This window comes from Diadema setosum, chromosome 8, assembly GCF_964275005.1.
Source record: "Diadema setosum chromosome 8, eeDiaSeto1, whole genome shotgun sequence".
Taxonomy (NCBI): Eukaryota; Metazoa; Echinodermata; class Echinoidea; order Diadematoida; family Diadematidae; genus Diadema; species Diadema setosum.
This window is the reverse complement of record NC_092692.1, coordinates 8,329,513-8,354,082: the sequence shown is the minus strand read 5'-3', so window position 1 is coordinate 8,354,082 and position 24,570 is coordinate 8,329,513. Positions and strand designations below refer to the sequence as shown.

The 24,570-nt window shown below is 35.5% G+C and overlaps 1 protein-coding gene across 1 annotated transcript in view; it reads left to right on the top strand.

Moving 5' to 3' along the window:
• LOC140231786 (uncharacterized) overlaps positions 1-24,570 on the top strand; it is a 58,636-nt gene that overhangs the window by 5,770 nt on the left and 28,296 nt on the right. Inside the window, exons 2-17 of the mRNA XM_072311942.1 lie at positions 3,701-3,820; positions 5,784-5,995; positions 7,376-7,541; positions 8,953-9,030; positions 9,239-9,352; positions 10,439-10,558; positions 11,490-11,603; positions 13,431-13,544; positions 14,614-14,727; positions 15,972-16,085; positions 18,079-18,189; positions 19,009-19,119; positions 20,618-20,731; positions 21,343-21,456; positions 22,806-22,919; positions 24,012-24,125. Of these exons, the coding sequence (XP_072168043.1) occupies positions 3,701-3,820; positions 5,784-5,995; positions 7,376-7,541; positions 8,953-9,030; positions 9,239-9,352; positions 10,439-10,558; positions 11,490-11,603; positions 13,431-13,544; positions 14,614-14,727; positions 15,972-16,085; positions 18,079-18,189; positions 19,009-19,119; positions 20,618-20,731; positions 21,343-21,456; positions 22,806-22,919; positions 24,012-24,125 (1,944 nt within the window). The remainder of the gene's footprint in view (positions 1-3,700; positions 3,821-5,783; positions 5,996-7,375; positions 7,542-8,952; positions 9,031-9,238; positions 9,353-10,438; positions 10,559-11,489; positions 11,604-13,430; positions 13,545-14,613; positions 14,728-15,971; positions 16,086-18,078; positions 18,190-19,008; positions 19,120-20,617; positions 20,732-21,342; positions 21,457-22,805; positions 22,920-24,011; positions 24,126-24,570) is intronic.

Sequence of the window (24,570 nt, the reverse complement as noted above, 5' to 3'; positions counted from 1 at the left end):
CCACAGTACGAATCCCTCTTTACGTTCGCACAAAATATATGTTACATATTGGGTAACAGTATCGGATGCTCGCTTTATCTCTAAACTGAATGGATTTTTTTTGGTCTCTATTGTAAGCAAAGGTCTCTCACGTCGCTCTCGTATACCGCTGTTGAATACTAGTATCTCAGCTCCCATAAGTGCTGTAAATAGCGTTGGTGAACAATTTTGCCATTGAAGAGAAAAAGAAAGATTGACAATGATAGAATAGGAGGGGGGTATGAGAATCAACGAAACACCAGCTTCAGCTTACAGATGTATTTCCGCATTTTTTTTTGAATTGTATAGATTGATTCAAAAGTAGAATCCTCATTCTACTTACGTAACCAGCCAAACACAATAGCTAGTCTCTCACTACTACACACACATACACACACGCACACACGCACGCACACACACACACACACACACACACACACATTTACTCACATACCGCATTACACATTCACGTAAACTTATACAAAGCTGTCATGATTCAGACATGGAGGTGTTACAGAGATGGAGTGGCAACTCTTCGTAATTCATGCAAACACATGTTTGGGTTCAAGGCGTTACAATGGGATGTCTAGCATTCCATTATACGCTTTGAAGTCATGCTCGGCACCGCTCTAGTTGCAAGACGAAGTTCGGAGACGAAGAATGCATTTCACCTTTCGTTGAATTACAAGCTTTATTTCACCGCAAAATTTTATATGAAATACTCGAATTGATTTAGAATAGTTTAGGAAAGAATTCAATATTATTAACATGTATTTCTAGTTTCTTCGTAATTCGCAAATCGAAAGGAAATGAAAATTAGGCCCTCTTAAAAACCTAATTTTTTCTATAATGCGCACATTTCCGCATGTTAATTTTTCTATCTTTTAATAAGGGATATTTTGATCTTTCAAATAAAGTACTCCATTAAAGCGTGTTCCAGCGTGTTTTTAAACTGTTCGCTGTTAAAATTGTGAGTTTTACACTGCATTTTGATTCGCTGCTCCAATTCAAGGTACACAAATGATTCATTGTTGCCATCACATTGAAAGAGAGAGCGAATTGCAGTAGGAGCAAATATTTCTAGATGTGTTGAGCGCTAATCCCTATTATTGATGCTCTCTTTTGTCAAAGCACATGGGTAACACCTGTAGTTGAACGCATAACTTCTCGGCGGTGCCGCGCATGAATTCAAAGAAGAGCTTTAGTTGCCTCTCCTCTCTAGCAGACATGGGATGGCACACTCAAAGTTGAGTTCATAGATTTCCATCCTAACAAAGCAGGTATGGCTCCTATAACCTCAAGGCTATGTATTATCTCGTCAGTGAACATGCAACAAGGGATTGCTTCTTCTGCAGGTCTGAATGCAAACACGAAGCTTGCTTCATCCGCTTGGAGAAATATTCCAAAACGCACCGACTGTAACACATGCATACGCCTACACCTAGTATACAATTCTGGATCCTTTATTGACAGTGACAATGAGCTGGTAATGAATGGCTATGTTGCGGAACAAGAGAAAACAACACCACACCCATGGATTATGATTATTTGGAATGTGTTGCCGTGGTACATTGAAAATAAAGAAAACAGCAGAACACAATGCTGCGTGCGGTGTGTGTGTGTGTGTGTGTGTGTGTGTGCGTATGTGTGTGTTTTGTTTTTTTCAAAGAGAACACCATTGCTGTACGACTTTAATACAGCAGTGGGCCCTATGGCTTTCTCTGCAGGCCATCCTGTCATAATAAAATGGAGCTGTTTAGATACGCGCTCTAAAACCGGTCAAAATCAAGAGATGAAAATCAATGGCAGAGTTGTAAAGAACGGTCATGTTGTACACATATCCCCCTTTCAAATGTAAAACTGAATTGAGTCACATTTGAGTACATTCTAAAGGTGCAAACACAGAATTGTTGTATCATATATCCTGCCTACATGTTGCGGTAAATCTTGTATACGGACCTCTCTTCCTTCTTCTCTCCTCTTCCTGTCTTTGCTCTTCGTAGACTTGTACTGTCTTGCGTCTTATATGACATGTGTGGGTAATTGAATGTGTGTACGAGTGTATTTTCCTTGTCATATTTTCCCGGTACACGCGGTTCAATGAACAGTGTCTAGGCATTAGCATTGATACTTTATTTTTATTTTTTATTTTTTCCCAACCTGCGTATCTCAAAATAACTAGGTCCTACATGTATATTTTTACAAATGACTTAAATAATAATAATAGTTATAAAAAACCTTGAATAATATATTGTTTACTCATTATTTATCTCGCGATCCACGTCCCACAAGCTTTGCTTTTTAGTGGATCACTATTTTCCATAATCGAATGTATTCTCCGCACGCCCACGAAGTGTATATGCATTGTTCCTCCTAATCATTGTATATATATATATATATATATATATATATATATATATATATATATTGTTATGTAATTTATCTCGTATACTACATGAATCTTTTGCAAATGTTTGAACAATATCATTTCATGACATGTATACTTTGTACTATGTTTTGATTTTCGTTGATTGGAAATAAACTATGATTGAATTGAATTGAATTGAATCTTATACAATCAACTCGGACATGGTTCCATAATATCACACTCTTGGGGCGTAGGCCCTTACTACTTTGTAAACGAGGTAGTTCTGTAAGAGGACCTCGGGAGGAAACAAAGGGTACGTGCAGGAGGAGAAATGATGGAAGAATCGAGAATATTACGATAGATGGAGGGGTGACAAGAATCGGTGAGGTGGTATCGACATTTCGAATGGGTTGACAGCTCATCTCCACCACGTGTGCTTAACATTTTATATCAATATGGTATACATTCTGCACCTTTTTAATATTGCAGATGTTTCATTCAACTGTTTTCATTTTTGCATTTTTAACTGTTATTAGTATATGTACTCGAGAAAGAAATCAAACAGACAGAAGTCTCCTATTACAGCACAAAAAGTGCATAGTGTATATAGCAGCTGCGCTTGAGAATTGTACCTATCATATCATGATAATCAACACAGATTACCAAAAAAAAAAAAAAGGTTTGCCAAGATACTTAAGAAATAAAAAAAAAAGATCGCATCGTTTTGAATGCAAAATGATATTCACCTTTGTTGTTCCAGTCCGTGATCATCGAATGGAATGTTTAAATCTACAACGTTCTTATTGTTTCTGTTTTCGAGGGGGTGTCTTCTACCTCTTTGTGAAAAATGACGACAGAAAATGTTAAATTATTATTCCTGTTTTCTGTTTGTTTTTTGTTTGTGTGTAACCAATGGTTCAAATCCGTCTTATACCCACTACGCTACTATTACCGCCATTGCCATTATGTCAATCTTCATTCTACTGTAGACAAAAAGTGAACATTGCTAGACAAGCGCAATCTGTCTTTCATGCCTGTCATGCTTGATGTATTTTCTGTTCTTATTATATTGCTTTATTGATGGCTTTCTTGTGAAATTAACTTGAATCTAATTGAATTGAAATGAATTGAATTGAACGCTGCTCAGGTGTTTTTGTCCAAATAACTGGGGATGGAAACATCCAGTATTGGAGTCATAATTGGTCCTTGAGATACATGTACTTAGTAAACCGTGACAGTAATCATTACTGCACGTGAGTACTTATTTTCTTCTGACTTTCCTAATTCAATTCTTTTTTTCTATTTCCCCCACAGAGCCCTGCACGCCGGATTACTGCCAGAACGGGGGGACCTGCGTCGAGCGCTTGGACGGGTCCCGAATGTGTCAATGCCCATCACGTTACAATGGCGACACGTGCGAAACATCTGACCCAGGTAAGCTTCGACAAAATGATTGTCTCGTATATTTGCTGTGCCTCATTTCTAAAGACTACATGAATTCATTTCTATCATTTTTACTGAGTTGTACAAACTACTGAAAACTGAATGAAGATTCAAATGATGAAGTACTATACGCTTTTTGTAATATATCTATTGACTCTACAGATTGTTTCATGGTTACCAGGAAGCTATCGTTCAACACTTTAAAATGAAGATTCTCTAGCAGTGCAGCATAGGCTCAGTTTTCATGAGTTATCTTTCTCTTTCAGGTACTCTCCTTACCCCCCCCCCCCCCCCAACATACAGTGTACTTAGTCCAGAATTGTCCTAATGACCTTGTTCTCTGTTGCATTTGGCATACGATTGCTTTTGCAGCACTATCAACGCAAATCACGGCAGACAAAATTAATTGCACTAAACTGTTCGTAGGGTTATTAGACTCTCCTACTCAATTACATAGGATTAATGAAAAAGTAAGTTTACGGAAGAAAGTGCATGGGAGCTCATCCCTAGTAATTTGACATTTGACATTATCAATTTATTCAAGTTTATGACACGTGCTAGCCGAACGTTTGGTATCTTGGAAAATAAATGATAAATAATAATTTAAAGAACAACCATAGAGCTAGCATAAATTGGATTGAATTTGGAAGGCATGCATTGTTATAGAAAATAAAAATGGTACGGGGGATGTGGATGGGGATAATTCGTTATATCTTAGTCAGCAAGAGAACTTTCTATGTTGTCTTCAAACATGACATCCCATTGTGTTTTCCTTTAAGTAATAATGATAATAGCAGTAGTAGTAGTAGTAGTAGTAGTAGCAACAGCAATTATAATAATGATAATGATGATGATGATGATGATGATGATGATAATGATAATAATAATAACGATAATAATAATAATAACAATAACAATAATAACAATGATAATAATAATAATAATAATAATAATAATAATAATAATAATAATAATAATAATAATAATAATAATAACAATAATTTGCATTTATATAGCGCGTAATAATCTAAAAGATTCTCTTACAGTCTGTAACGCGCATTGAAATTCTCCCTTTAAGCAGTTGTTGAGTAACAAATAGAACCCGGATTTTGCAAACTCTTCTGTGCCCCTTTTCCTTTTTTCTTTATTCTCTCTTCTAGTACTGTGTTGTTTTGTCATATTGTTGTTTTCTCTTCCTTGTATAATGTTGCGTCTTTTGTGTATGTATATGTTTTTTCTTGGTTTTGATTTATCTCATTTTTACATGAGTGGGCAATCGCATGCGCATGTGTGCATGTATTCACCGTTCTTTGTTATTTATTTTCTTCACCGATCTTTTCTTGGGTACACACGGCTCAGAGAATAGTGCCTGCATCAGGTTGTAACATTTTAAGATTAGTCTGAAATTGTTTTTTTTTTTTGTACTCAGTGATTACTGTTTATGATGATGTTGTTTAGTAGGTTTTGAGTGATCTAGATAACATAAGCCTTGCTTTTTAGTGGACCCCTCTTTTTTTCCTTATTTCCTTTTCTGTCAACCTTTCAACGTATGCATTGACGTTATTCTATTTTGTTGTACATAAATATACTTTACAATTTACATTGCATTACGCTTTTTTTTTTCAAACTGATCAAACAATGTTACGGTGTAATGCATGCTTCGTATTTTGTTTTATTCCTTGTTGGATGTTGGATGGAAATAGAATAAAGCTGAACTGAACTTAAATGAAGTGAAGATATACTATGGCTTATACACTGAGTAAAGAATTTCATTATTGTCTCTTCAGGGAATTCAGAGATTTCAACCTCATAAAATCGAGAACTTGAAAATATGCCATCCATCATTATTTTCTTTTACGAGGCGATATCCAAATTGCTCCGTCCCTCGCATGCATCCTGTTAAATAATGCTTAAATGTACGTTTACCATTTCCTTTCAATTCTCTCATAATCAGGTCGAGGAAACTGCAATGAATATTTCTACAACCAAACAACGGGGAATCTCACCTCGCCTAACTTTCCACTCGACTACGACAATTTTCTCACCTGCAACTATATCATCTACGCCCCGAACGCCGAAAGGATCCGTTTCACGTTCAACTTCATGCATATTGAGGAGTTTAAAGACGTATTGGAGATCAGTCTAGGGACTGATATTACTACTGGGGTAATCTCCATCTCCATTGCCTAACTTCGTGAAAAATGCTAACTTGCTAACTTTATTATAGAGTGTCAAGCTGAAGCAAATGCATTTTGGGAAACAGTGTTTCAATCACGAGCCACAAATGATTGCGTCAGATATTTTACTCGGCTTATGTATTTGAAATGAAGTTTAACATTTAACATTTAAGGTATTGCTGTCAAGTCAAGGCTAAGTAGAATTACAATTTGGAAGATTCTGAAGAAAAAAAAAATCCGCAAAACCAGCTGCGTTCTCCTTTTTGATGGTCAGGCTTTGCTCCCGAAATGCGCGATGCGTGATGCATACCATACAGGCACATCAAACCACTTCCATACTTCCAATGCAACCCCGCAAGACCGAACTGTATGGGCAACCAGGGGCAACCATTCGAGTGTATATTTCGCACGTGAAACTAGTATTGAAACATAACGACGTTGGAGCAAAAGACAATGATGCAAAGATTTCAACTTCATTTCAACAATTTTATCTATGTTCATAATACAAATATTATGTCAATGCGCACCGGCTTGATATAATATATGCATATCAATGACAGTGCGTATAAAAAGAAGGTAATTCAACTGTGGAGGGCTACTTTTTCATAATTGTGAGAGCGCAATGTTAGTTGAGAGGAAGGGGAAACTGTCTTTTCCTCTTTCCATTGATACCAAATCACGTTGACAAAAATGTTGATATTTAATGTCATTCATGACTGAGCACATGAACTTTAAAGGCATTCAAAAGAGAACAAATAACCACATTCTGCACCCAAATTCACGTTTTTTTAGCAGTATTGACAGAGGTGTAATAATTTGACTGCGACATGAACTAATCATTACGGCTCCCATCGAAAATACAGGGGAAGTGTTGGAAAATGAAAGATATCACACATACCTTTTATATGTACCAACAATCCCATTCCAATCCTCAACGGCATTTGGTTTTTTTTTTTATGTATATCAGTACCTTTCCTTTGCGTCAACCGACTAAAGTCGAGTTATTTGACCTGACAATGATAACTTTTACTAAGTAATAGGTAAACAAATGCTGAATTTTCAACCAAATAATTTAACCTGCCTCTGTGTACAATCAGTTGGAAAATTGAGCGTTAACATCATGACCTTAGCTATTTCTTAACTTCGTGCATTAGCCTACTCAAAGTCGATCTTTTGTGAAACTCCCCACAATTCTGTCATTTGTCTGTTTGCATTTTTGGTTGTTGTTGTTGTTGTTGTTGTTGTATCTCTTAACGTTCAGCATAACATACTGTGGAATTGCATTGTAAGCCCTTGGTGTTAATGAATTATAGAAAGAAAGAAAAAGTGATTCCGGAATGACAGGTTTTCTCTTACGATTATCTTACAGGATAGTCTGTACGAGTTCTCCGACGAGTACGATACCAATGCCACAGACTTCTTACCCTTCGTTTCATTGCCGGACCCGATCACACTTTCTGGCGATATTGTGTGGGCTAGCTTTTTCACGGACAGGAACATCGTTCGTCAAGGGTTTCACATCAGCTTTGCTGTTGGTAAGATTTATGTGTGTGGACTTGCCATGATTCTCTCTGTTTGCCTATCCCTATTCTTTTGCTTATTGTAGTTGTTCGGGAAATGATGATGCAATATTTTTTCATTCTTATATATATGAATATATAACAGAAATTAGTTTCTGCTCGGAGTCCCAAGAAAGTATAGATTTACAACAGTAGGTCAATATAAAAACTCCGCTAGAGACGTAATTTTGACGAATTTTCGTCCATAGGGCTTTGTCAAGTCAATACATTTGACTTTTTATTTTGAAGCATCTTCAAAATACTGACGACGCATCTTTTATTCTAATTTATAAATATCAAATGTATTGACTTGACAAAGCCCTATGGGCGAAAATTCGTCAAAATTACGTCTCTAACGGAGTTTTTAATATATATATATATATATATATATATATATATATATATTATACATATATATATATGTATATATATATATATATATATATATATATATATATATATTATACATATATATATATATATATATATATATATATATATATATATATATATATATATATATATATATATATATATATATATATATATATATATATATATATATATAGCATGTTGCCAGGATGAACAGTATATTATGGAGAGATGCTGGTATATGAAGCAGACCCCTGCCTTATGACACACTTTTTTCTTTCTTTTTCTGTGATTCATTCAAGTGAATTGACAAAGGCATTATAGCTGTCCCTTTCAGCCACACAGTAAAACTTCTTGCACTTGCAATAATTCGCTTACGACCTTTGGTAACAGTTCTTTCGTGTTGATTTACTAGTACTCTTTCAAGTTGTTGCCTTATCTTCATTTGAACACAAGAGGGCGGGTTTGGCATCATGTTTGCCGAAGTGTTGATTTAATTGCGCAGAAATTGTTGTTGTTGCTGTTCTGTGACTAGAATAGTCTTCATTGAGTAGTATATGGACAAAGAATGTAAGAGACAAAAGTTTCCATAAGCATGATAAGTCAATTGAGATAAAGCTTGTGACAAATACATTGATTTCTTGTTGTTAGGAAAAGGAATTCCAAACTGTCACAGAAAGCCAGTGTACGACCTTCGTTCATCGAATAAAGTAGGGCCTTTATTATGGGTAGTCCATTTTGTATCCCATGCTACTTAATAATAATAATAATAATAATAATAATAATAATAATAATAATAATAATAATAATAATAATAATATATCAATTTATAAAGCGCAAAACCTATAGACATATATTCTTCTGCGCTGCAAAAGCTTCTGATGTGCTTGACAATAACGAACAGTTAAATGAAAAGATGTGTTTTTACTTCTGCTATAAATGTTCAGAACCTTTTCTGTCTTTTTCACTTGTCTTATTCAATTGCTGCTCCTCTTTCTTTCTTTCTTTTGCGCAGATGATGACGCATGTCTCCGGGAAACTTGTCCTGTCGGATTCAATTGCGTGGATCTAAATTTCAATTACGAATGTGTTGGTAAGTGCTACAGGTCGTTGACCTTTGGTTTAATAACTAGAAAAAGTGTCCTCTGTTGAATGCGTTGTTATGTGTTACCTCGATAGTTTAGACTATAAACCTAGAACGGGAGTACAATGCCCTACAGTTATATGTAAAAATCGTCTGTCTCAGAAACTGCAGGGCTTTGCTCATGTACATCTTATCACTGTTTTGTTTCTCTCAACAGAAATTGATGAATGTCTTTCGGAACCGTGTAACAATGGTGGAACGTGTGTTGATCTAGTCGCCAACTACACGTGTATGTGCCCAGCGACTCATTCTGGACCAAATTGTAACACTGGTAAGTGTATCATAACTACTAAGTTAAAATTTTAGCTCAGATATTGGATATTGAGTTGGCCTTCATGTACGTCAAATACGAGTTTCTGTTATAGTATTTTATATCTATATTCTCCCAAGGAAACCAATGACTCTCCACGGTTTCACCCAGAGATGCTTTACATGGGGAGGGGGGGGGGGGGGATTTACGTTGACCAAACAGATAGAAGCTAGAAATATTTCGTACCATGCTGACCCCCTCCCAAGTGGAGTTTGGGCCAATGTTACATGCTTACTACCAGTGTCTCTTTCTTCCTTCATCATTCACATGCACGGTTTTGTATACTTAATGCATAATTACATACTATTATTGTATAAATGCAACTTCTCTTGTACGCACAAATGGCGCTACAGTGAAGTAACAAGCAAAGGGTTGTTTCACTAACACTTTTCTGCAATTTATACACGTAGATTCTGCAGTTTCACGACTCTCGGAAAACGTACGAGACAATATTTGTATTAGCAGCTTATATCTTTGGAAGCTAGAGATTTTACGTGGCAGCTTTCATCGTATGTAATTATAAGTTTTGTGTTGTAATGTTCTGCAGCACTTTTTCGTCTGATAACACAAACACAAGACACACACACGTACACACACATACACAGACACACACACGCACACACACGCACACAGCACACACATACACACACACATACACACACACCATCAAATAAATCCTTGTCCGCTCTGTGCATTTACATGATATTATGTAATATGATCTATGATATTGCAAATAGGTTATTACGTTCCTCCTTTTGTCTGTCTTCTTTTTTTCTGTCAATACGACTTTCTTTTACTTTAGTCCCCTTCTGTTTTTTCCCCAATATGTTCTTTCACTTGTTTTGAATGATATATTATACTGCATCATTTTGTATTGTTTTATACGTTGTCGGCTGTAAATGTACGGACTCACTGTGGCTGATAGGTTTTCTTTAAAAAAAAAAACCTGTATTGAAATAACACACACAACCAAACAAACATCTATAATGACTGCGTATTTAAAGATGTATGAAACGAATGAGTCCTTCACCTTCACCTTGTTTGCAGTGGTCGATCCTTGTGTGAGTGATCCTTGCATCGCCAACAACACCTTGGTATGCGACAACCTTGTGACTTCATATCAATGTAGATGTCGTCCAGGATGGAATGGCACCAACTGCGAAGTAGGTAAGTAGGGCGATGAGTGTTGAAAGGCTTGGAGTTCTAATCACCCAGGGAGGATGTCTATCAAACGTATGATCTTTGCAAAGACACTCTACAGTTGACAAAGTAACATGCAACACCCACACGCACACATTCTTACACGTACTTTCCTACACAAAAGAACCACGCACACACACACACACACACAAATTTCATGTAATTTGAGTGGCTACAGTGGTTTCATCCGACGTTCTGTAATAAACAACAAAGAGACAAAAGACGGATAGGATTAGTTCGTCTTCAAAAGATATTCAGTATGTTTATTCTGCGCAGTTATAAAAAAAAACCATGATATTATTTTCACCAAAATATCTTGATGAAAAGAACGAACTGACATAGGGGTAAAATCATATCATAATCAACAAAGAAAGAAAATTCAACGTAAGGAGATAGCAGCTTGCAATGTAGAGACTGATTTTGTTAATAATTCATTATTTGACTGAACATGCTTTCTCAGTTTATGTTATCCTACCTACAGTATTGTTAATGTAATATTTCGGCTAAGCAGCTGTAACTGACACCTTAATCTTCCATACTTATACTAGTTGAGTAATACAATTATAACGGTTCCATGACATTTACTCCTGCGACAGTTGCTCCCGTGAAATATCTGCACGCTAAGCCAAACATAAATTCTATCCCCGAACATAACCCTCACCCCAAACCTAATATTCACATCAAACTAAACCTAAATCACTATAACCTTAACCGTATCCCTTGTGAAGTCTTTGGAAAAGTCCATGGGGAAAAATAAGACCGGAAAAACTGTCGCAGGATCAAATGTCGTGTCACAATTATGATATAGACGTGATGCTCCGAATGATGTTGTGAATATATTGTATATCTATACAAGCACTTTAATGGTGAACTCTTCCTTGTATATGACGTCATCCAGAGATCGATGAGTGTGCCTCGGATCCATGTCTAAATGGAGCAACATGCGACGATTTGATTGCTGCCTTTGAGTGCACATGCGCGCCAGGTTTCAGCGGACTCACCTGCAACATAGGTATGTACACGTAAATTTGAGCAACTCCACTTCGTGTTCAAGTTAACCCGAATGCATTGGGTAGAATGATAACAGGATTAATAAACTGCTTCACAACCGCACTAACTACATGTATATGAAAGTCCATCATGTGTTGAGACATGGAGACATTCCGCACCTATTTTTCACGTAGACTATTCTAAAGAATTGTGTTTTAAAAGACGTTAATCAAATACCAACCGGTATACTCCCTGTTCTGATCCTCTATGTTGCTATCATTGCGACACTTTTGTTTAATATACGTGCAGTCACCTTATGCTATTACTTGTACCTCAGTACGTTTAATGTTTTGTCGTATCAACTTCCAATATTCGAAAATCGTGGCAGCGGTGTTAAAACGATTATTTGTGTTTAATTGTTAAACAAAATCTTAAGTACCAAGTCCCACAAATCATATTATTGCAGTATTCTGCTTTTTCTTTTTATCTATTTATGAGACAAAATATCATTTCGTCGTCATAATATAGGATGCATGAATTTTTAACTAGAGCATGTTGAGCAATTTCTTGTTTGAATATATCAAGGCTCCACAATCTTCAAAATCCTCTTAATTATACATATATATATATATATATATATATATATATATATATATATATATGTGTGTGTGTGTGTGTGTGTGTGTGTGTTTGTTTGTTTGTATACTCAGGCACACATATATATTCATGTTTATATATATTTATATCTGATTCTTCAAGTGGCACACATTTGACATAGGACTACATATTTGTTTTTTCTTTAATTCTTGTTTCTTCTTCAATGGCAAAATCCATTTTGACCGAATGTCTTTGATATTTCCTTCCAATTTAATGAATTGAAATACTTTCATTTAATCTTGCTATATTATCAAATATACAGTTCTAGGCAGAGTTACTAACTGAATTATGACAAGATGATAAAAGTCTGCCAGAAATTTTCCCCAAGTAGGAGTAGACAGCAATACAGACTTGCACACAAAAACAAAAATAAACGAAATGAAATGAAAAAGGGGCACCAACTGGAAATCAGACTGAGAGACATGACGTCAAGCAGCTATTGTAGCTGCAAGCAGTAGAATATCATGGTTTGCATCGAAACAGTAATTAGTTGTTATTTTTTAAGCTTGGATGATTGAAATAAATAGTACAAGTTGTGGGAGTACATTTGGGAGGCCCATAAAAAGTTTAATGATATTGCCAAAAAAAAAAACTTGTTTTCTTCGTTTTATTATGAAAAATAACCTCACAGCGGAAGTAACTCGTAGTAGATCGTAAAAACCAAATGGAGGTATAAGTGGAGTATCAAAGTACCGTATGTCCCCCCAAAAAATTACAACGGGACCTTCCGCAATGATATCTTTAAAAATAGTGAATCAATCTAAATTCAAATTCAGGGTATGAAACAATAACTCATTGCCCACATCTTAAAGAAAACCCCATTCGATTTGCTTCAGTGGTCAAAGAGAAATGATGAATTTTGTAGAGGATGTCAAGAATCTCTTCCCTCCAAGTTCTGTCTATTGTATTCACACACAAGAGCATCGAAGTGCTAAACTTGGAAGAATCAGACTCCTGACATGCTTTACAACAATCCACATTTCTAACCAAATTGAATGGGGTTTTCTACAAAATAGAGCTAAGATGATATAATTTAAGATCCTGAAGTAGCATTTAGACAGTTTAATCATATTGGGTGTTATCAATGCGAAAATCTTATTATAATTTTTTTTTTTTTATATATACTGTAGAATGTGTTGAAGAAAAGGTCTGAAGAGAAATGCAAGACATTTTACCTTCCTCGTGTTTACAGACATAGACGAGTGCTCTCCGAACCCTTGCATGAATGGAGGATCATGTATGGATCTCATTAACGGATTCAACTGCACATGTCAACCGGGCTTCTCCGGGACAACATGTGAAATAAGTATGTTTTTTTTTGTGTGTTTGTGTATTCAACACTCACTTTAGAAAAATGAATATATTGTATTGATATATTTGTACAATATGTATATTTATTCATTTATGTATATTCATATAATTATATGTGTGTAGGCCCTATATACGTGTATATGTACGTGTATATGTGATTCATTTACATACATTACACTTACGTATGTATAATATGTATGCATTTATACAGGTTATACAATATATTCATTTTGTATATCAGACACCCGCAGTGATATATTTTACACAGAGGTAGGAAGAACTGAGGACCACTGCAAGCGTTATGCAGAGACAGATATGAAAGAAAATCCTTCTCTCGGGGACGAAATATTATTTACAATTATTTTTTTATTATCATCATTATTATTCCAAATTAACTATGTGACTATACTCTCTTCTTGTTTTTACATGCTACGTATATTTTGTTCTCCCGAAATGTATTCATTTTAAACAAATGTCACAGTAATAGGTTATGTAATATTTGATACTTGTATTTCGAGATTTCTTTGGCGAGTGTATGGTGTACAACTTGTAAGACAGTTTAGTTTAAGGCTAGTAAAATATTGATCTATTTATCAAGATCTTTCTTACTTGCAATTACTTACAATTCTTGGATTTGTTGATTATACACGTCACATACTGTTTTACTACATAAACACGCAAATCTGCCTTGTTCTCAGAAAAATGTCTTAAAGGGATGATATATAGTTTTAGTTTAGACCCTGCTTCAGGTTTCTAACTTTTGATGACATAATGAGAAACATCTTCTGAAGTATGACAGAGCATGGAATTCCAAGAAGAATTCAACGTTTGCTTTGATGATATTGGTTTTGAAATGACTGAGATATCCAAAAACCAGCGATATTTGGATCACTTTTTATTTTGTATTTAAATATCTCAGCCATTTAAAAGCCGATTTTCATCAAATAAACTTTGAATTCATGTTAGAATAGTATGCTCTCTAACATTTCATAAGTGATTTTAAAGCTCATTCCTCATCCCGCTAACACTATACCATCCCTTTAAACCATTTTGCATCCCCCTAGATATTGACGACTGTGATCCAGATCCATGTCAAAATGGCGGCACCTGCTCAGACCTGATAAACGACTTTGCATGCAATTGTGCTGCGGGTTACATTGGGGAAGACTGCGGAACTGGTATGTACTTTAAACCAACTCAGATATTTAGTAAGAAGAAATATATGTGTAAACGTTTATTACACCCTTTGTATGGCTTATTCTTTATCTTTCTGTATATTTCCGTATCTTTACACCCAAAATATATTAATTTGTGCAAAAGTCTTGAGAAATCCGACAAGCGGGGTTCATAATTACCTTACTTGTTGAAATAATCTAAAAAACCGTGTTTATCCTGGCCTGAAATGAAGCTTGAAATCAGTGTTATTATGTAACGAATGGTGAAATTCCCCCTTGCACTGTTTTGTTTTAAGACATTGCATAATTTCTCAAAAATGGTTTAACCTTTCCAGTAATGTCAGGCTGGCCATACGCTGTATTAATCTAGCCAATAACAGCCCTTGTACATTATTATCACACTCTTTCTCGTTTTCTTTTTTAAGGAACCATATGAAGAGTTTGTTCGCAAAAACCGATAAGTCCATATTTGTCAAACGGAGATATTTGCGATTAAAGGTGAAGAAAAATAAAGAGAATAATAAGAAAATTTTTGCTTCTTTTGACCATAACTTCAAACATGTACCTTTATGTGTAGTGACCAATATATCATTTTAAAGGTATTATTTTGTACTTTATGATAGATACCGTACTTCAAAATCTTCAAAAATGGACTTATCGGTTTTTGCAAACAAACACTTCATATATATATCCAAACGCATGTTGACTTTTGTTGATTCATGATACCCTCAATATCCCCTGTGTGGCCAACTGAATATTTAAATATAAATACGTGCCTTGGATCTTATAAAAAAAAATCCACTATATTTGTCCAGATATACAAGGAAAGATGCAAGTGATATGATTGCTCTTGTGAATGGTGCATTCCAATGTCATGTTAATCCATATAGTGCTTTAGCAACGATTGACATAATGATTTAGATGTCACTGGCAGAATATTAATTGGTTTGAAAGTTTATCGTGAGCGTATCCAAGTAATCTGAACAAAAAATTGTTGAAATATTATTTTGAATTATATTGCACATATCAAGATATTCTTTTGATCATATAGTGATAATCAGGGAATCATAAGTTAGTACAAGTCAACATGCGTTTGCACATTTCTTTAAATCTAATGAAGTAAGAGCATTCCAGTGTGCTATCTCTCTCCATATTGATTTGTCCTTCTCAATAAATTGTACAGAAAAAATATGGACTGTTTATGATTCACCAAATGCTTATTTGGTTTCCCTGTTGTCAATGCGCAGATATCGACGAATGCGCCAGTGACCCCTGTCGCAATGGTGCCACTTGTACGGACCTCGTCAACGGGTTTACTTGCACATGTGTACCCGGCTACACTGAAGTTCTTTGCGATGTCGGTGAGAGTTGTGGAAATTGTTGCTGCTGACACCCAAAGCCAGGGATGCTGGGGAGCATGTCTGGACCATCCTTGGTTTTGGGTGTGTGCAATGTGTACAGTGTATTTTTGTGTGGGGCCGTGTATCTGCGTTAACTCCGCGTTTAACTGTGATTGCGTGTTTTCTATTGTACATGCATATCGTTGATAGAAGTGGAGAGCACAAAATCAAATGAGGGATAACACTGAATTGTCTCAGATTAGTTTGTCCTCAGTGAAATAGCTGAATTCATTTTTTTTTCTATTCTGAATGCTTTATAACAGCTTATGACTAAACCGGTACTACTGCCCTCACATAATGAAGTTGAAGTTTATTATCTATCCATATTCACATGTTTACATGGCATAACAAAACAAAAGACACCTGCATGAATACAGGAAAAAAGGTATCAGAAAATAGTATGAATGCTAATCAAGTCCGATGCCTGTCTGAAACAAAGGTTCTAAAAAAACGTAATAAGTACAGTACAATAAATAGTTCTACAATTGCAGTTTGAAAATACATGAAACATGAACATATTTACAAGTATTTACATTACAAAAGATTTAAGTTGAAAACTTGACATGATAGTTCATCTCCTACAATAAGTGTAAACAAATATGTGAGTCTAAAATAATGTAACTATAATAAGTAAGCTTATGTATATAAATATGTTACTTTATGATATTGAGCCGTAAAATTGGTGACAGCACACATAATAGTAATTTTGCTATATACAGCCAACAAGTTCTATTTTAGTGATATACGGAATGAGTATGTTGAGCTGCACTCCCGTACGGGTAGCGGCAGATCATTCCTGAAAGGTACACCAACAAATGACAAAGACAACTTTTCGTAAGTGGTCTTAATTTTAAAATTCATAAGTACTCCCCCAATCTTCTATTGCATGTTCAAGATAAGGTTGCAAGAGTGTCTTATACATCAGTATCAAGATATACCTTGGCACATAATTCCGTATTCGAAATAATATACCAACCTTTTTCCTCAGATTACTGTTTATCTTTTCAATATGAGTTTTCCAACTTAAATGTTTATCAATATACAGGCTAACAAAAGAAACAGCATCTACTTCTTAACTTGTCGTATTAGCTATTGTCATTTTCCCTTCCACCTTCGACCATCAATGTCTTCCCCTTACAATAATATAATTTGTTTCTGATAGATTAATTGTCAATTTATTAACACTACACCACTTAGCTACCTCACAAAGATGCACTTGACTTGAGACATATCTACTCTACCATCTTTGACTGGGAAAGTATGAAATGAAATAGTGTCATCTGCAAAAATCTTAAATTTAAAGAAATTAGTTGAATTAGGCAGCTCATTAATATGAACAATAAACAGTGTTGGGCCAAACACAGATCCCCGAGGAACCCCACAAGTAATAAGTCGTCTGGGAGACATTTTCCCATCATAACTAACAAAGTGATATCTATTACTCAAATAGTCTCACTATAATCTCATAGAACCACTGGAGAGGTGTGTCTCTGACTCCATAATTTTCTAATTTACTGCACAAGATATCGTGATTCATTGTATCAAATGCTTTCTGGAAATCAATAAAAACTCCCAGTGTCACTCTACCTTCATCTAAGGATTTTGACATCTCATTAACTAAACTAAAAAGAGACAGCTTGATGTTGATGTCGATAATGATATCGCTTACTTTGACACGGGATATTCCCCTTTACCTTATTGGAAAACTTTCTGGGGTTTCTTTCTTACCCACTGGGTGACATGATTAAGTATTTCAATTGCTCTTTTCTTTCTTCTTTTCTTTATGACCTCACTAGTAATTCATTTGTAGTGCTTAAACAGTTATTTGTGTACTAGCAATGTTCACTTCAGAACGCCGCATACACGTCTGAATGTCTAAAATATAGTCGTGAACACTTAATGCTGTCAGAACTACCTACTGACACATTATGTTTATTTCTTTCTTCCTCTTCAGACATTAACGAATGCAGTCCCAAACCATGCGCGTTCGGATCGTGCAATGATCTCGTCAACGGTTACACATGTGACTGTATCCCTGGGTATACGGGAACGAACTGCGATATAGGTAAGGCACCAGGGACTCAGACTCCTCTCCCCTTGCTCCCAGTACCCTCACAATATTCATGTCTTGCATCTCTTTCCCGTCCACGAGTCTTTCAAGATATCAAATTTGCTGAAGCAAGTGCCCGTGTGGAAACAAAATAAATGAATGAATGAATCACAATCCTAATGATGATGCTCTGCTGCTGATCATGATGATAATAATAATATTAACAATAATAATGATAATGATAATAATAATGATGATAATGATATTTACACTATATTATTATCATTATCATTATAATTATTATTATTATTATTGGGTGATAACAATAGGAATAATCATCATACTAATAATTACAAAATTATATCGTATAAAAAAATCAATGATTCATGGCTGAATACACGTTTAACGTAGCATTAAATCTATTCTTCACGTTCCATTATTGAGGAAGGAAAACTGCTTGACGATTGATACCTTAAGAGAAATTCAATAACCGGTATTAGAATTATGTAATTATGTAACAAACATTGGAAAAAAAAGTTTGACAAAATATCCCATTTTACGTCACGTATGGAAATATTTTAGTTTATCCTTAATTGGGGCTGATCTTATCAGCCTATATAATTCATGACAGATTCCAGATAAAACATGATAACGACATCATTTCCAATATGTATGTATATATGTGTATGTACACACACACACACACACACATATATATATATATATATATATATATATATATATATATATACACACATTTTTTATATATTTGTTTGGGTGTACTTACATACATGTGTTTGTGAATGTGTATTATATGAATCTTCTTTACAATAGATATCGACGATTGTAATCCAGACCCATGCGTGAACGGCGTCTGCACTGACGGCGTTGACTCTTTCACGTGCACGTGTGATGCAGGCTACACTGGGCTCCTTTGTGACATAGGTAAAACCCATTAGCCATAATTATAATAGAATTTTCAAGTTTCTATATAATAGAAATTTCAAGTTTCTACCCATGCATTGGCGACCTTTCCTGAAAACTGAATTGTAGACCACTCGTCTTTGTGTCTCTTCCTTTCTTTGTTATGCCTATCTTTAATTTGTTCCGTCCATGCTTTCCTTCTTGTCCTTGTCATAGTCCTTTCTTTCTGTTTGTTTCGCCTGACATTAGGATATCAAAATTTTCATACATGGAGTCCTTAATTGACGGATCTTGAGAAGCCCTCATCTTCTAGAGTAATTCACAAAATTTACAAGCTATGCTTCGCTTGTGAATTTCTCTTTTCCATGTAAATTGTATTGCTTTCTTGTCTATGTATCTAAAAACTAAGTTGATGTTATCATAATTGTATCCATGTTTTGTTGGAAAACGTATGTGATTCAAGGTTCCTTGAAATATGATATACCATGCAAGCGTTATTTATATTGATTTGTATTACTTTATGATGAAATAAAATCTTGAATGCAAATTGATTGTTAATTCAAGGACATCATTGAAACGAAGCCTTTACTTCGGGCAGTTTCTTGCTGGTAGCATGCACAATGAAAGAGAAAAAGAAATATAGATATTAATCCAAAAATATTGTTAATGGCCTATCCAATTCCTGTAATATATTGATATCAATGGAAAAGTACACGTAGTATCATGCAAGGGAATGCAGTCATGTCACTCAACTGAAAAGAAAAACCCAATAAGATACCGTAAATCCGTAGTGAGCAAAAGTTGCTGCCATAGAAATTCAGAGGATCATACACAATAGGAAGAGAAATATGACGTCATATGTCAATGGGTTTAAGCGACAAATATGAATTTAGGAGAAGCAATTCAAAATGCTGTTTTAAGACATTGGATCTACCAAGTTGTTTGATAATAATAATAATAATAATAATGATGATGATAATATGAATTTATATTGCGCTAAATCCACTCTATAGAGTGCTCAAAGCGCTACATACTATTATCACCCCGGTGTCTGGATACATTATTTCCCGCCAGCACTGACAGTGCTCGCTCTCCACTCCCTGGGGAGCATTCCAGCCAGTCGCCATTTCACAGGCGCGCACATGATGATCAACCAATATAAACATTCTCATCCTACCGGGTAGCCATTTATACTCCTGGGTGGAGAGTAGCAATGTGAATAAATTGCCTTGCTGAAGGGCAAACGTGTCTGACTGTGGGGCTCGAACCAAAGAACGCGATTCAGAAACGTGCGCTCTTACCACTCGGCCACGACACCTCCACAACGTTTGACGTATAGGTGTTAATGTCTTGCCACTGTTTGAGAGGCACACCTGCAATGAATAGGCAAAACCTATTATTGACATATTTTTATTTCCACGGTGCATTAATAGAAGAATGGTGCAACGGAGTTTCTATGTTTACTTTTGCTTTTGTTTTGTTTTTGTTTTTTTGGCTTTGTTGTGTTCATTTTTACTAGATATCGATGACTGTGCGCCGGCACCGTGCCAAAACGGCGGCTCTTGCGACGATTTAGTCAACGATTACACGTGTACCTGTTTGCCTGGCTACACCGGAACTAACTGCCAAATTGGTAAGTCAGATCTATAAGAATTTTGTAGTGTGACATGAAAACGAATTTCTGTATTATTTCCCAGTGAATTAAAAAGAAGCAGATTACATCTAGATGATTTTTTTTTTTCTTGTTGTTAAATACCATTAACACTTCAGTCCATACCACAAGTAGTCATTACTGTTTCGGAGATGAGCCCTCAATGGTCGAGTAAAAAAAGACATCAGTGTTTGAAGTTTCGTCAGGGCTTTGACTGTTTGATCTATTAAAAGATACCAGTTTTGTTAGTCCTTGCATGGAAGTCAGTACGACGAATGCTTTACAAAAAATGGAGAGAAGACGTTAAGAAAATGTACATTTTCGGACGCTCATACCTGAGTTATTATCAATTAATTGACCTTCCATGATGAACTGGCAGAATTGCACTAAGCGCAAAGTGATGAGATAGGGTAAATATGATTTATTTGTGGTGTACCGCTCTTTTTATGATATCCTGCATAGCCCGCAGCAATGTGAAATGAATGATGCAAAATACGGCGACATATTCTCTTTGAAAAAAAAAAATCCTGTGAGAAATATTTATGTCATGCCCGTTTGTGTTTTGTAACATTTGCCTTGTATGATAAACATAGATGTCAACGAGTGTGAAAGCGACCCTTGCCTAAATGGAGGTACCTGCGAAGATAGGATCAACTCCTTCTTCTGCGACTGTCCAGTCGGTTACCAGGGCGCCACCTGTGGCGAAAGTAAGTTAAATTTGACCGCAGAAGACTATACAATAAGTTATTGTGTGTTTAAGCGATGTTTTGATAAAAGCCCAAACCCCTCAAAACTGAGAAAAATAACCCTCTGCTGCAAAGTACAGAGTGCTATATGATGTGTAATAATCCATCGCGAATTGTAAGTGAAGTGAAGATATTTTTTCTCAATCTAAAAGACAAGAAAGTGTTTGAATGTACAACAATGAGAGAAGTGAAGATGTTTTGAAAAGGTTTGGATAAATACAAAAGATACAGTCATATTTACTTATCGCTGGCAAAATATGCCTGTGAAGAAAAATATTGAAAGTCTTAATGGATAGTTTCATAATTTTGGCAATAATTATAGCACATGTACCCATGATTAAAGGAGAAATCCAGTCCAAATATAAGTTAGTCTGATAAGAAAGAGTAAAATATTACGAGTTCAACGGTATGAATTTGACTGAAATCGGATGAAAACTAAGGAAGTAATGACATTTTGAAGTTTTGCTTTTTTTTGGGGGGGGGGAACAGTTCTTGAACAGTCCATATGAATATGCAAATGGCAAAGTGAGCATGTCATTCGCTCACAACTTACCATATGGTTTGTGAAATTTCCTAGTTTTCATTCAAACGCAATTATACCCGAGGTTCAAGTCCTCATTATATATATCTAACTGATCACTATTCTGAAGTTATTCAACCAGGAATTACGTCATGTTTCAGACTTCAATGACAGAAACATTGAATTTTCGTCATTTTTTTTTTTTTGGTACACGATCAATGCAAAATTGTGAGGGTATGGCATGGTTAGCTCATTCATTTGCATATTCATACCCACTGTACAAGAACTGTTTTGGAGAAATTATCAAAACTTCAAATTTTCATAGCTTCCTTGTTTTTCATCCGATTTCGGTCAAATTTTTACCGTTGAACTCGTAAAATTATACTCTCTTTTTTTCAATCAGAATAACTTACGTTTGGACTGGATTTCTTCTTTAAAGAGCCTTCATTTGTACACGACTAATTGGGGGGGGGGGGATGGGCAGAAATATTTTCTCAAGATGAAATATCACAAAACCACATAATTCACCCATTCATATTTCATCTCAAATACATCCTCAAACCAGAATGTTGAGCGTTTAACCCTTTCTGTGCTAATTAGTCGAATGTGCACAGATTTCACACGTAAATGTATACTGATGTACTGACTAGAATTAACTGTGACCCACAGAAGGTTAATAATCATGAGTCATTAAGACAGTGGCTCGTATTCAGTTTTGAAATTGCTTATACGGTGCATTTATATTCATTGTTTGTTGTGTCATATTCACATTTCATAATTATGTGCATAGATGTAAACGACTGTCTGACGGACAGTTGTAACGGCAATGGTCAGTGTCAGGACGGCGACAACACATTTACTTGCACCTGTTTCCCAGGGTGGACAGGACAGTTCTGTCAAACATGTAAGTTCAAACATGACGTCACGCGTTTCCTTAAAAAAAAAAAATAAACAACTCAATATAAACAAATTTGATAAAAAAAAAAAACGGTGAAGTGAAAGTTAGCTTCTTGAAAGTGTTAGGACTGTCATCGGAATAGCCATGATGTCGTATGTCTCGTATCCCCCACGTTTTTTTTTTTTTTTTTTTTTTTTTGGGGGGGGGGTATGCATTCAATAAATAGTACCACTGAGATTTATCTATATATATCAATCTATGTGATAAAAACCTAATATGGTATTAAGCACATAGATAGATAGATATAGATAAATCTCAGTGGTATATATATATATATATACATATATATATATATATATATATATATATATATATATATATATATATATACATATATACTAGGATATTATATAGATAGATGTCACTCAGTGGTGTATGTATATTATACACATTCATATTCATACACGTACATATATTATATTCATTTTTTTTTTGTTTAATCTTTTATCTCGTGTGAATTAGTAACTGTATAGAATACTACATTTTCAATGTTATCAAATCTTGTGTTGCTGGACCCGGTGGGAGAACAACACTTTTCTTGATGATAAGGAGAAACAGAACTGTCCATCTGATTACTCGTGTGAAGTACACATAAGAGTTCCTGTTACATATTCGCATGCAGAGTCTTTTTACAGATATGTTTCCACTTGGTTCTCAAAATAGTATACTATTCTCCGTGTCTCGTGTGATTCCAACGTTCCATCACTGCTCTTGTCAGACCAACCCTCGTAATGTCATGTCGTTGAAATACAGAAGTGTGTCAAGACTTTCACTGAATATGATTATGAAATTTCATGTTAGTCACCACCACGAACAAAAGAAAATGTATAATGACTTTCTCTAATATGCGAACAACTGGTTGAGAAGTTAGTAACCATGGTAACAGAACTTGACAAAATCCAGGAGAGTAAGTACATTAAAAGTATTCTCGAATCGATGGATGCATTACTGTGAAGTTGTATACTGAAAACAATCAATAGAACGAATCATCGTCTAGGCCGAGTAATACTGGTTTCTTCCTTTGTGATTATCTTCTAGCCGTGGATGACTGCAGCCCACAACCTTGCATGAACGATGCAACCTGCGTCGACCTCCACAATGCCTTCCGTTGTGACTGCCCACCCGGCTACACGGGTACACTTTGTGAAATAGGTATGACAATGAGGATACGACATCACAACTACTTTGCGTTAGATCCATTCGCTGTTGTAGCGCTTTCCTGTGTTTACTCTTTCCTGCTTTGTCTGTTTACTTGTTTGCTTTCTGTTTTTGAGAAATACTAAAGATGATAACATTGTGGCTTGACTCGTAGACCAAGACAGATCCATTGTTAACGAAATACATTCTAGTTGTTGAATCACCGCGTCATTAGATAGGCCTTCAAGTAACCTCGTTAAAACTTAATGTCGCTTTCACGTCAAATACTTCTTCCCCTCACATCGGATTACATTATTAGTTGGGAGAGGCATGGACCAAGGTCCATGGATGGGCGAGGAAACACAGTGTGTGTCGCCCTGTCAAATCCATAAAATCAATTCGGAAGTGAAAGTGGTAGTAGAAGTATTAACAATTCTCACCACTTCTCGTCCTTTTTTGT